Source organism: Aptenodytes patagonicus, chromosome 3, assembly GCF_965638725.1.
Source record: "Aptenodytes patagonicus chromosome 3, bAptPat1.pri.cur, whole genome shotgun sequence".
Lineage (NCBI taxonomy): Eukaryota > Metazoa > Chordata > Aves > Sphenisciformes > Spheniscidae > Aptenodytes > Aptenodytes patagonicus.
Window position 1 is genome coordinate 125,905,982 of NC_134951.1, and position 14,348 is coordinate 125,920,329.

Here is a 14,348-nt window from a genome sequence, read left to right on the forward strand (position 1 = left end):
AATTTTAGTGAAGTACCTTGAAACTTTCTCACTGTTTTTAAGGCCATGGGACTGAGGCATTTTTCGTCACAGCACCGGCTGCAGGGTAATTTCTCCTGCTGTGCCTTGACGGTCCCTTCCCTGCTAGCGTGGCCAGTGCACCGCACACATCATCCCGTTCTTCCTCGGCGTTTTTATCCCAAATACGCAGGGCTGTGACTGCAGTGACTGTCTCGACCCTGAGTGGTACTTTGCTGGGTTCGTGGGAGATGAGCCCCATCGATCTGCGAAACGCCTGCTGCACGGCGCTTGGGACAGAGGCACTCATCAGCGTCTTCTTCTGCTCGCTGCCTTCGCCTGATGATTTATGAAGTGGGAAGGTAATACACAACCCTGCACCGTGGCTTGCAGAGCACAAGGAGCTTCTCGAGCTGGCCTCCATATGCTCTGAAACAGAACTGTTGACTTTGTCTTCAAGCATCTGCCGTATATAAAACCTCCTTCACTGTGGTAAATCACAGCAGAAATTAATGCAGTTTAAATTGTTTCTTCTAAATTATCAGACTGTCAAAGTCCTCATTTTAATTAAAAGCAGGGAGAGGACCGTGACTGCAGCGGAGTGACCCAAGAGCCCCTGCCCTCCTAAGCAAGCGCCCCACTGCCAGAGCTGTCAGATGAAGGCAATTACTTCCCTAGCGTAAAATTTTATCACACTGGAATTTACTTAAGTATTTCAGAAAGTTCAATCAAGCTGCAGCCAGAAATCTTTCACTGAGAAAAAAGTGCCGGGATCATTAATTGGGTTAATGCTCCATCAACCTTGCATTTGTTAATGGACATCTTTAGGGCACGAGGGGAACCTCATCTGGGGAAATGTCATCTGAGCTACAGAGACAGTTTATGCTGCGGTGCGACTTCATGAATTACAGACTGTCCCTCTCTTCAGGCTTTTTTAATTGGCATTGTTGGTCGAGAGCAAACTGCATTCTCCGTGGCGGCAGTCAGTACCCCTGTAGCACGGTGGTCGTTAAAATAAACGTACGGGGTGGTGAGTGAGGCTGAAATGATGGGGCACTGTCTTTTACACCACCCACTCTACCGCGGGTCTCCTCTCACCGTGAAAATCCCACACCAACACGTTTCTGGCCCCTAGAATGAAGTCTGCGATGGTGTCATGCGCCTTCATTGTAGAAAGAGGGTTTTTTTTAATGCGTGTCAGCCCTGGGAGGACTCACACGATGTTGTGCCCCACCAGTTCCCAGCACTAATCACGGATAGATGTAAAATACTGACTCCATACCATAGAAGCAGTGTCGGTGGGTGCCTCGGCGTTGGCACTGCGTGGGAGACGCATGGCTCCCATGAAGTGTAGTGGTAGGTTATCAAAGCTGAAGTATTTGGGGAGGTGGTGGGGAGTGTGTGTTAATTCTTGCGATTTCTGGTGCCTTTGTTGAGAAAAGTAGGTTTTTATTTTCCTCACACCTCCCCCACATAAAAACCCAGAAAAATAACAGTCTAGGCTGCAAATATTAGATGTAAGGACAACTGGCTGATACAACATTAAGGTTGATGACGATTGCCTTGTGGCTGCAGAGAGGGCTTCAGAAAACTCTACAGCCATTTGGGCTAGCCCCAAGCCCCTGCAGGGTCCTCTTGTTCTCTCACCTGCCTGCAGTTTCTCTGCTGATGTGAGTGCTTGCACCAGGTTCAAAGCGATGGGCAGCAGAGTCAGCTCACACCTGGTTTAAGATGCATTTTTGCAATGCATTTTGCTTAGAAAGTGGTGATGCCAGAACTGAAAGAGGCATCGGGATTGCCACCACCCCTTCCTTCATCTCCTGTCCCCTGCACCTGCATCGTGGCTGAGGATGAAGAGCTGTAGTGCAGAAGGTGTCGTTCCCATGTCTCTCCCGTAGCGCATCAGTAATCCAGGCACAAACCAGTTCCCAAGCCCAGATTTCTGAGGTACCAGTTAGAGACACTGGAGCTTCATTACTTTGTATTAACTGCCCTTAATTCTGTCATTTTTATTTGGACGTAAACCTGTTCAAGTCACACACAACCCTGCCTGCGGCAAACTTTGGTCCTGGAGCTGTGACGCGTCACGAATTTCCAGTCTGCTGCTGCCTTGGTGTTACAAGACTAAAAAACAGAGTTGTTTTTCTTGGAGGGAAGGCTTTCTGTCGTCTGGCCCAAACGTCCCCAACTTTCCTTTGTGATTTTTGGCTGCCTCTGAAGTCAGCCCAGTCGGAAAGCTCTGGGTTGCCGCTGCTGCAGGGTTCCCCCATAACTGCCATGGGATGCTGCGTGGTGCAGAAACCGCACCAGCGGTCGCTGGACCACAGCTGTACCTCAGTGAATCTTACTGAATTTGCTTTACAGCTTCCTTGGGGGGAAAAAAGAAAATTCCACTAGCACAGAGGCACTGGCAGATGATGCGGCTTTGAAAGGGGGAGAATAAGATACCTGGTCCTGCTGGTGTTCATCAGCAGGGCTGGCCACGTGCTTTCCGAGTCAGCGATCTTTTTCTTTTCCTGCCAGAAGATGTTAATTTGGCAAAATAGGAAAGTTTGACATTGATGGACGGATTTGATACAAAATGTGGCCAAAAACCTACAGTCTTTGGTGTGGTTTGATACAGCTTTTTGGCTTAGCAGGTCCACTCTGTGCGCTGTCGTGCTGAAACGATTGCCATCAGCCTTAGGAAAATGCAGCACTCTTAAGAGGACAGTTAAAATTCCCGCAGTTAATGTTTTTGAGGAATTTAATCTTGTGGGACATTTTGCTTTTTCATTCCCTCTTGGGATAAAAGAAAATTTTGAAGTGTCCTAAGTCCTATGAAATAGAAGTTCTGTGGTTTTGAGATTTCTCCAGTCCTCTCCCGGTGAAGTGCTTGTATAACTCATCAGTAATAAGTACACTAACTTTCTCACTCAAACTAAAACTTTTAAGTCACATTTCACTCTCATTTGTTGTGTGTCTGAGAGTTCTGTGTATACATATTACATATAAAATTGCACGTACCTGATGTGTTTTAAGTAGACCAAGAATAATTATTTTTGACATTTAATATTCTGTAACAGTATTTCAAATGACTTATAATAACCATGTTTGTGTAGTTAAAAGAAGGAAAAGTTACTAGAATGTAGATATTTCAGTGGAATTTTAAAACTAAATGTTTTGTTAAAGTTACTATATTTTAAAATGTCAAAAGAATTACCGGTGCATGTGATTATAATGAAATGTTGCTCTTGTTGTTATGGCAACTAACTTTTAAAACTGCTGTGAAGGGTGACAAATTACACAGTGCCATTTTGGTTAGCCTTTTTTTATAGTTTTCCATCATTTTACTTTTGAAGAATTTTAAACGGCTGGCACTAGTGCTGTTGTTAAGCATATTACACTTCTCTCAAACCTTTAGCTCTACCTTTATTTCGATCCATTGAGTAATATATATTTTTCAGGCTGAGTAAATTTCATTTCTACATCATCTATGTAGATCACCATCATCATCATCATCATCTGCATCTTTCAATAATTAACAGGTGGCCATGCCAACATCTTCCCAGCTTCTCTCCTATCCTGTGCTGTTGCCAGTATCAGGTTGATCGATGTGATAGTATTGGACGTACGCACCTGAAGGCTGCGTATTACCACGCTCAGCTCTCTGCTGTGCAGTGACTGCAGTGTAGATGGGCGTATTTCAGGGGTCGCCGCGTAGCTGGTTTGCAGCAGCAGGAACCTGACGACGACGGCTCATCTGACCTGTTCAGTCCAGCCCCTATGGACAAGCCCCACCGAAACGCGCTGCAGAGCTCAGCCCAGGGCAGCCGCGGTGTTTTGTCAGGTAGCACTTGCAGAAGCAGCGGTAGATATTTTTGTACAGGTGGATGCACGGGAAGGAGTCTCTGGGACCCATCCCTCCTCCAAAGGAGAAATTGTGAGAATGATTTATTTTTTTACTCCACTGAATTTGGTAGAGAAACAAGGGCACAGTCATGGAGTACCACAACCGTTGGATAGCCCAGCATTGTGCTCCCCCAAGCTCAGCATCTCTAGTCCGATATTAAGGAAATGGCGGTGGGGGACTTCATACGGAAGAGGTAGATCAGCCTCTCTGAGGGAGGTATTTCTGAACTGATGTTACCCGCACTGACCTTCTCCCCTTGGAAAGCTCAGTGTTACCTGCGGCAAGGTGTCGGTACGGGTATCAGTTGCCTCTTCTGTCGTAACACAAAAAAGAAACTGAATGCCCTGCTGCTATTAGCTTCCACTGGGAGGTGAAAAACTTGTTGAATGATAGTGGGTGGACAGAGTAAAACCTGCTTTTTCATATTCAGTGATGCTGAGTCAGCTCTGGTGATGAGCACATCCCAGACATGGCACATCCTGCAGCACCCTTGGGCTCATGTCTGGGGGCTTCTGCCCTCCCAGCTAGCAAAACCACGGAGGTGGACTTGGCTGAGTTTTACTTTGGGGGGTTTCTTTTCTATTTTTCTCCTGTGCTTGGGAAAGGTCCTGTCTAAGAGCTGTGCCAAACAGGAATTTCTGGATCTTCTAGAAAGGGATTAGAGAAATTCATGAGACAGGATCATGGCTCGCGAGCTTAGACACTTCACGGCCATGGGCAGGTGACACGGTCTCATGCTCCTGGTTTTGCCAAGTGACTCTATGGTGTAAAGTGCATTGTTGGTCCAGGGAGCGGAGACCTGTACCTCCTCGCCCAGCTGAGGCGTCCAACACCGGTGAAAGTTGCAGAACTCCTTCCCCTAGGAGGGAACTGTGGGATACCAGAAACAATTAATTTTTTTTATTATTATTTTTATGGGGAGAATGAGAATATATAGCATTGGGAAGGAATTAATAACAGAAATTATATAAACTCTGAGGCTTCCAGGTGTAAACCAACCTCTAAATGACAGGCTTCAGGAAGAAATGTTCTGACATACTGTCCTGTCTGTTGTATATTCCTTGTGATGAACTGAGTAATAGCCATTTTGTAGACAAGCTGTAGATCAAAACTGGAGCAGATCCCGTAGGACACTACTGGAGGGCGCAGAGTAATAAACGACATCTCTTCCCGTCCAGCACTGTTTCTCGCCACGTATCTGATGAATTTCTGTTGCAAAAGGCATGTTTCCAGGGTAATGCTGTATGGCACAAGCGCCCTAAATTTCGTGCTTAGGTTAACGTTTTGTATTACCATGGGGAAATGAGGTGTTTGGTTGGTGCGGGGCACTGGTGCCGGCCCGTCCGTCTGTCTGGCTGTATCTGCACATTGCCTGCCGAGGTCAGGAGACAGCTGCCCAAATGCAGCACTTATTTCTAACTTGCACAATTTGTATCATCTCCAGTTCTGTCTCAGGATGAAGTTTGGTGGTCCCACAGCCGGAAGCTGGGTTTTGGCATGATGCGGGTCTCGGAGTTCAAAGCAGCAAATATATCCAGTTACCTCCCTCGCGGTACAACCGTACAGACATAGCATAGACGTGGTTATGAAGAGGACCCTGCACCGGTGGTGGGAGCAGATGGCACCCGAAGGGAGAAGGCCCTGGGGTGGCTACTGGTGAGGAGCAGGTCTGCCGGCTGCATGGAGAGGTCACCCAACGCTAAGGCCACCGCGCCAAGACCTAGGGGACAAGTCGCCAACTTCCTAACCCTGGGACTTTTGGGAAGCGCAATGTACGAATGAGTTCCCCAAGACACTTGCACCTACCTTAGGTGCGAAGAAATGCAGAGGAGAGGGATGTGACTTCAGCACAGACCCAACCCTTAATTCTGTCTCCAAACTCCTTTTGTCTAAAAAATAGGCAGGGCTCGGGTGCTTTCTTTTAAACACGGTCTTTTATCTAATGTCTAAGGCTGACGCACAAGCTCGTCTCCTGCAGATGGCAATGCAGCATTGGTTTGGCACTTCTGCCGTGAGCATGGGAAGCACAACCTGCCATGATGCCATCATCAAATGGGGGGGAAGAGGGGATGGAGGTACAGAAATGTTTTTCGGTCCTTTCTCATGAAGCTTCCCCATTCAGGTGTAATTAAGCATTCACTGGAGCGCAGTAGGATTACAAGGATAGCTCCAACACCGTCATTTGGAAAGGCAACTCAGAGGTTAGAACTCATCCTCAAGTGATTATTCAATGGAGAAAAACCTTAAGTGAAACAGTGGGCTGGCCTACTTGAAAACAGCTGTCCTGGATCCTAGCTGAGCTCCCCAGTTGCTAGGCTTTCAGCTGCCATCAGTTTTTCTCCCTGGCAGCATATTTACTCATCCGCGTAAACTCAGCCATTGGAGACCATGGGCAGGTCTTTATCTCTCATCTCCCATCTTTCCCTTTGAACCTGGTCCTTGTGTCAGCTCTCAAGATGGCAGCTCAGACTTAAAATTTAGCCTTACAAGGGAAAGGAGCCCACCTCATATTGGCCCCAGACTGCTGGAAAAAGCAGGTTTTTGCTGCACGTTTGCGGTTGTCTCCAGGAGTTTTGAGGATCTCCAGCTATTTTGAGCTCCTCTAAGGATTCTGCTTAGTCTGAGATCTCACAGCCTCTTCTCCTGGTGAGACTAGATCAACTGCAGACCCCTGACACCTCTTACACCCTTGGCTGCAGCTATAAAACTCTGTTACTTCCAGGGAAAGCTGGAGTTTTCCTTCTGACGTGATGACAAGGAGCAGTTTTTCTCCCCAGTGTAGTGCTGTTCACATTTGCTCATGCCAAGGAGTAAGATGTGGTGTCACGAACACAGCTTCAAATACTTCGAATGCCTTGCAACACAAGAAAATAAATTACCGACATGTCCATCACTTACACTTAGATTACTTCGACCAGGTGTGCTTTATGCACCTTTTCTTAAATTATGCATAGGCTGTGCTTTTAGTTTATGTATAATGCAAATGAGGGGATACGCTAGCTAGAAGCAAAATCAGAGTTTAGATTGGCTGTTTATAAGGGTGACATTTCCTTAAGAGACCTTTGGTTTTTTACCCTACACATTAGAGAGATTTTAAATCCTCATCGATTTCTGAAAACACAGGTCTGGGAGGACAAAGGATGATATATTCTTAACGAGTGTGTAAAGTGTAGTAGTTCTAGAGACAATAAACGCAAGGTCATATTAGGGCAAAACAGTTAATTACCCACTTCATTATTGTCAAGGTTAATACAGTATTTGAGCACAGAAGCTGTTTTTCATCTCCTTTTGGAAACAAAGCAAGACAGCATTTCTTACAGACAGATCCATTATAGCTTATCACCGGAGGACAGACCGCTATAGAAACACCATGAAGGATGTCTACTGTCACCGGGCTCCAGAGCAAACGCCAAACCTGTCCAGAAAGCAATGGAAATGAAATGAGAGCTACAGCTTCAGAGTACCACGCTTTAATTCACTGAGATTGCGCCCCATTGATTTTAATGTATGACGGTAACGGTAGCATAAAATTCACCGGCACTCCTTCACCTATTGTAACATTGATCCCTCCTAAATTGCACAATGCGCTGAAAAACGTCCTTTAATAAACATGGGATATTGACTATAGCAAATCCCGTCTTTCCGTGGTGAACCCAGTGAAAGCCGCAGCTACGGTAGGGCTCAGTCTCTGTTTTTCATGCGTGCCGGGGTGTTGTACAGGCTTCCATTACATGATCTCAGCAGACAGAAACAAAGGCCTGAGAAATCTTAGCCCATCAACCTTCGCGAATAATGCTTTGCTTTTAACTATCTACTTCACCTGCAGCAACTTCGAAAATCCCTTAAGTTAAAAAATTTGGAGACCAGTAAGTAGTTAAAAAAATAAGGAAAAAAATCTATATAGCTAGATACTGAATATATATAAAAATAAAATTCCCTCCTTATATGGAAACACGAGTTGTTTTTTTCAGTTTATAAAGCCTTTAAAATTGCAAAAACTAGTCTAGTTCCTATTAAACTAATTACCAGGATAACTGTGTTTATATCACTTTCGAGTAGCCTTTTCCTATTACGTTTTCTTTCAAGGTTTTTGTTTTGCTTTTTAAGTTAGAGCTAGAATTTCCCATCTTTTGTGATTCCTGCCGTTGTATTTCAGTCCCAGGAGGTTTTTCCTTCTGCTCGCCGATGCAACGCACAGCCTGGTGATGCAGTAACCGGAGTCTACATTTCCAAACCGAGACCCCCACATCAGCAATTCCGTCTTTCCACTGAAGTCATAACCTTTGGACCTGGGTACTTCTGGCCCTGGTGCTAACATTAGGCTTTCAGGTTTGGGAATTTGGGCCATGGTTATGGCAGTTCTCAGTCTCTGGCTTCTTTCCGCAAATACTGCGCTTCCCAGGGAAGCTGCGGGTACTGGCGAGCGCCCGGCACACGCTTTCTATGTAGTAAATGACCTCAGGACAGGTTAATGTGGCACAACATACGCTTCATTCTTTATAACATCTTCTTTGATTTTATTTTTTAATTTTTGATGCTCTGTGGGCATCCTTACAGAGCAATTGTTCTTATTACTCTTACAGAATGATACCTGCTTTGGGGTATTAATTTGGTTTTTAAGCCTAGTAAATTGTTCTGCCCACCAGGGAGCCACCCATTGTATTTCAGATTTGTGTATAAACATCTTAAGTTCTGTTCAGATAGCAAGATACTTGACAGTATAGCGTATTTCACAGGGTCTCAGTGAGACACTTCCTAAACTATCTGCTCTATGGACACTACTGTTCTTTTGATAGGAGTAACGCTAGATGTTTCCTTGGAAAAAATCAAGCTGGTGTAGGCTGCCTGATTTAGCCAGAGGGGCATCTCACCAAGATGTATGTCCTTTCACATAAGGGAAGTGCTAAATTTAAAAACAAGCCAAAGCAAATAGAAATATTGATGTTGTTATTAATAATAAATAATTATAATAATTGATAATATTAATAATTGCTATTAATAGTAATAAAGCACGGACTATTCTGTAGGAAATGTGCCTCTGAGGTAGTTAAGTTTTATCCTCCCTTTGCACTGGCCCTTTTAATTTACTCGTGGAGAGGAACCTGAAGCAAATAGGAATTACAGCCATCACCCTTGCAAGTCAGTGTTTGCCAGTGATCGTCCTCAAAGTGCTGGGAGGAAACAAAAGGGGTTTAGTTCTTAATCCCCTTAACTTCATCAGTCGGGGTGAGACAGCACTGAGGTCCCAGAGCTAACCAAGACTGCTTCACCAGACTGGGGCTTCGGTGGCAAATGCTTTTTTTGGAAAATCGGAGTTTCCTACAAGACCATTTTACTATTGGTACTTTTTTTAAATCCTCATAATCAAAAAGGTGGCTCCCAAGCATGCACCTGTCTGCAGAAAATCCCTAAACTGCAGGGGTTTGTCACCAAGGAATTCCCTAACACATAAATCCTCAACCGCATTCTTCTAAATCTTCCTTCTGAAGGTATCTAAAAATCCTGCTTCCAGAGAGCATCTGCTTGGAGGAGCAGAGGGAAAACTCCTCTTTCCGATAACCGAAGAGGCCACTCTGCTCCCAGGGGCTCCCTCCGGCTCCGAGGTCCTTTTGTGCAGGCACAACGCAGGTTGCTCCACGAAACCTCTCCTTTGTGAAGGCCAGTCCCGTGGAGAGTATTAAATTGGCATTTTACTCCTCGGCATGCGTTTGCACAGGGGAAGCAGGGTGGCAGTTGGGTATTTCAATCTTGTTTTCAATTATAAGCGTTTCATTGTTGAACGTGGCTGGTTTATTATGTGATAATTAAATATGAATGATCGCGCAGTCATCCTGCCAAAGAGGCTGTAGCTGAATGAAACCGATCCCTCTCGTCTTGCTGAATGGCTTTGGAGGCGAAAGGAGTGATCTATTTGCTGTCCCTTATTTTTGCTGTCCTATTGTTTTGGTATCACTAGCTTCAAAATAGCAAACTAGGCAAGTAATTACAGACATAAATCAGAGCAGGGATCAGTATGAGGTCAGGCCTGCTTTGCTTGTAGCCCGGCTTTTCTCAGCTGCCTTTTGCTGAATAACAGAGAAGTACATTGCTGTTCATTTTGTGAAAAAGTGATTTTATGAGTGATGAAATGCATATTTTGACAAAGTTTGAGCCCCTGCGTGCTTTCGAGCAGGGGTTGAGCAGCCTCACCGTGCCTAGAGCAGAGCCTCCTCTGTCAACGTTGCAATGAATGTAGGGCCAGTTGCCAGGCTGGACACCATGGTCGGCATCCAACACGCCATGGTCGGTGTCTGATACGCCACAGTTGGCGTGCAACATAGGCAGGCTGCAGCTCACAGAGAGACGTCTCCTTGGGGTGGCCACAGTGACTGGTTAAAAACCGGGCAAGTTAAATAAGATACAGCCGTAGATATTTAGCCGAAGCGAATCAGCAAAGCAAATGTGTTTTCAGTAGAGCTGCACTGATTTATGGCCCTGGCCCTTAATCTGTACATCTTATCCTTGTGGGGTGTTCATAAATGTGAAGCGGCGCTCAATGGGAGTCAACTGCTGAAAAATGGATGCAACCACGTGTTACAGTCTTCAGATGGTACTAGCTAAAAATAGTCAATCTTTCTTGAAGGATTGAACCAAGCACTACTCGCCTCCCATCCTACCAGGGGCACCAGTGTTTTGGGCAGAAAGGAGTAGGATTGTAGGCAGTCAATGGGAGCAAATTCATGTCTGCGGTGCTCCTACACACTCGTCATCCATGGCTGGGGGATCTATAGAGGACTTTGCAATATTAGGACATAAACAGGGCCACCACATGGCATCTGTGATGTGGATGTCCTGAAGCCATGGAGTACACAGCAGCTTGCTGGATGCTGTGTATTGTAAGAAGGAGATGTGGTTAAGTATTTTTCCCCTCTTCCCCAAGTGTCTCTTATCCTAAGTTAACGAAGAGGCAATCCCCAGTGGTAATTCTGCTACCCAGGAACATACCGTTTTGTAAAAAAACAAACCCAGTGCCTACTAAACTGTACACTACTTTCCATTCCAACAGTTGGTTAAAATAACATGTAGAAGTGACCGCTGAACAATTTTCATTTAGCTTATCCATACCCTGTAAATCAGATTCAGCCCACCAGTTTGGCTTCATGTAGACAACTGAATAATAACAAAAAATAAGTCGTGGTTGCTGTTGGCTGCTGAACACCCACCTCTTAAACTGGGCCTTTTAAGAGTGTCTTGGGGTTGCATGCCAAATCTCAGCTTATGATGTACACTGAATTTAAACCCTCTTTGTTTATTCATTTCTGCATGTCCTATTGTAAGTATTTATTGAGAATTTTTTTTTCTAGCAACAGCTTATTCTGAGGTATGTGACTGAAGAATATAATACATCGCTACGGGTATTTCTGGGTGAATCATAGACTTTTTTTCTTTTCGGTGGTTTTCTTGGTCAGCTATTAAACAAAAATCAGTATTTAATCAAAGCAATTTTTTATTCCCAGACTATTGTTAGAGGAAATAAGCCTCGAAAGGATACTTCAATCAACGGCCTGCTGGAAGAGTTTGACAATATCTCGGTGACACGATCCAATTCCCTGCGGAAGGAAAGTCCTCCCACGCACCACCAAGGAAATGCAAACCATGTGCCGAGGCACCAGGAGGAAAACGGTTATATCACGTATTCCCAGTACTCCAGTGAGTCAGACACTACAACAGACTATGTCGTGGAAAAATATCGAGACAAGACTCTTTACGGGGAAGAGTTAGACAGGTACTACAAAGGGAGCTGTGCCGCCAAGCAGAACGGGCACATGATGAAGGTGACTTCCCAGGACATCTATTATTCGGAAGTGACGCCCCTGCAGTCAGACCTCTCCAGGTTCCTCCCAGATTACCATGCACACCTGGAGACAAAGCCCAAACCGCTGGAATACGGCGGCCTAAAGCTGGAGTATCAGCGGATCCCCAGTGGATCCTCCCTGGACTATCGAGATCCCTTTCGTTACGCCTCGTCCCGAGCGTCAGTGCAGAGCGAGTGCCCCAAGGAGAGGTTGGAGTACAGCGACAGCGACTGGGGACATGGCCTGGGCAAGGACGACTATGACAAAAGGCCGAAGTCATCCTACGTGGACCCAGCGAGCCCTCAGCCAGCGATGAGGCAGAGGTCCAGGTCAGGCTCCGGTCTGCAGGAGCCGGCCATGCCCTACGGAGCAAGCGCTTTTAAAGCGCACCAGCAAGGACACTCCTACAGCTCCTACACCTACCCCCGCTTGTCCGAAACCGCAGCAGGCATCCCCAAGGTAACGTGACATCCCTGGTGACAGTGCTGCGAGGGCAGGGATCAACCTCTCCGAAACGGGAGCGCAAAAAATTAAGCGTGTGCAAAAAATTAAGGGCAAGGAGCCATGCTTGGGCACGCGATGCTGAACGTGGCCGGTAACGTCCCCGGGAGCTGCGCGGCTGCCGCTTGGCGGGTGTGAAAACCCACCCGCTTTACTCGGGTATCTGAAAATGGATGTCAGGGACCAGTGGGTTTAAGATATTTATTCAAAGGCAGGTTTGGAGATGCCCAGCTTCTGGGGGTTTTACTTAGGATTCCCAATAACCCCAAGTTCTTTGGCAGTTTTGTAGCATTAGGAGTTCATACGCCTGTGCAGATCTCGGCCGGGGGTGAGAAGCTGGTCCGGTTTGTATATCAGATACTTTTGTATTTGAATTGTTACTGTGCAAGGCTGAAACCTTGGTGTTTTAATATTTATATTGTATTTATGCTATATTTATATTACAAGGTTTATTAACCCTTTGCCGCTAATGAGAGTAGGGGTTCACCCCTCTCTGCTTTGTTTTTAAGCAGTGAAATTAAATCAAAGCAGCTTATCTCACCCAAGACATTTTAGATGTAGTTAAAAAAAAATGGGTTAAGGGGCAAAAAAGCATTTCAACCATGATATCTACAAGCAGCTCCTCTGCACAAATTTGTGGCCTGCTCTGCCTTTTCTAAGTCATGTGAGGAATATTACCCGTACAAGCTGTCCTACCCTACTTGCAATAGTTTGCTGTAACTATTTGTTCAGTTAGGAGAATAACGCTTTTCTTACATGTCTAGTCACATAGCTACGATGATGACCTGCTTCGACATCTAATATTCCGCAAGATATGTTTTTCTTCAGTGTAGATTGCATTGAACGTTACCGAGTTACCCTAGCAATGGGCGCCGAGATGGTAGCTCATTTTTCTAGGGCTGAAACAGTCTCGGGTTGCCGTGACTTACCAAATGTGCTGAGGTAGGTAGCTTGTCCGGTGGTGAGATCCACTCTGCTGTTTAATGATGATGTGAACGGTGCATTTTCTTACTGGCTCTGTGCACTGAGAACGTGGTCCTGTCCAGCTGCAGACCCAGAAGAAGTCCGAGGTCTCAGCAAATCCACGATAGCCCTATGCCGGAGGCGTGCCTGTGTCTTGCTTGCTCAGGTTTTGGCTGCTTTGCTGATCCCTGGGGTGCAGGGTTACAACCAGCGCCCCGTGGTAAAGGGAGAGCGATGCGTTTTTATTCCACATTGCATTAAAGCACAGAGCTGGGCTTCGGAGGTTGAGGATAAACGGTGGGGGAGTAGAAAAGTTACCAGGTCTCTTTGCATGCCTTTCCTGAGCTCGGGGTGTGGTGGGAGGGATGCGTGCGGGTAGTTAAACTGCGTGCAAGTGTGTGGCGTTAAATATGGGTTCTGGAAGTTTTGAGGAAAGCCTGGGATGGGCTATCTCCATTTCCTTCATTTAAAGCAATCATTTTGTCAGGGTTTAGAAAGGAGAAGGACGAATCCAGTAATTCATAGGGTCTCTTGTGCCTGCTCCTGCCAGTGTTACAGCATTCAATAGGGCAGAAGACAGAGGTGTATTTTACAGGACTCAAAGAACTCCAGCCACTTTGAAAAATATCCCATTAAAATGCAGTAGCAACTTTTATTAAAAAAAAAAAGATGCCTCTGTGCAAGACTCATTGTGAGCTGTTCCTCTCCTCAGAGCATCAAAAACACTCCTACAGCCCTGGTGTATTGAAACTTGATGATTCACTGTTAAATGCAGCAGTTTCAATTCCCAAACCCGTCCACAGCTCCTGGAAGTGAATAGCCGTTTCTTGTCTCGGATGATTGCTGAAGAGTCTTCTTTTCGAGGAGGCATTAGTAAGAGAATGGTTCATCAAATGGGCTTACTAAATGGGAATCAGGTCTCGAATCAGATATTTTACAAATGAGATTGGATTTAAAGTATAATTAAAAGGGAGAAAAAAAGTAAGCAGTGAAAAAGTCTGCAGGCACAAATGTATGGCTTCAAAATGTGTTTAACAAAGATGTTCATTTTGGCTTGTAAATGTGAAGAGCAGACTTACGTCAGTATTAGTTGCGGGTGATAGATGTCAGATAAATCCAATGTCTACCCTGTTTCATCATCAGTGATTTCAGAGGTATTA

At 45.5% G+C, this 14,348-nt stretch overlaps 1 protein-coding gene across 3 annotated transcripts in view; it reads left to right on the top strand.

The window, feature by feature from the left end:
- Nucleotides 1-14,348, top strand: part of PAK5 (p21 (RAC1) activated kinase 5) — a 91,446-nt gene that overhangs the window by 61,670 nt on the left and 15,428 nt on the right. For all 3 annotated transcript variants that reach the window (XM_076335115.1, XM_076335113.1, XM_076335114.1), the window contains one exon: nucleotides 11,386-12,183. In XM_076335115.1, coding sequence (XP_076191230.1) covers nucleotides 11,386-12,183 — 798 coding nt within the window. The remainder of the gene's footprint in view (nucleotides 1-11,385; nucleotides 12,184-14,348) is intronic.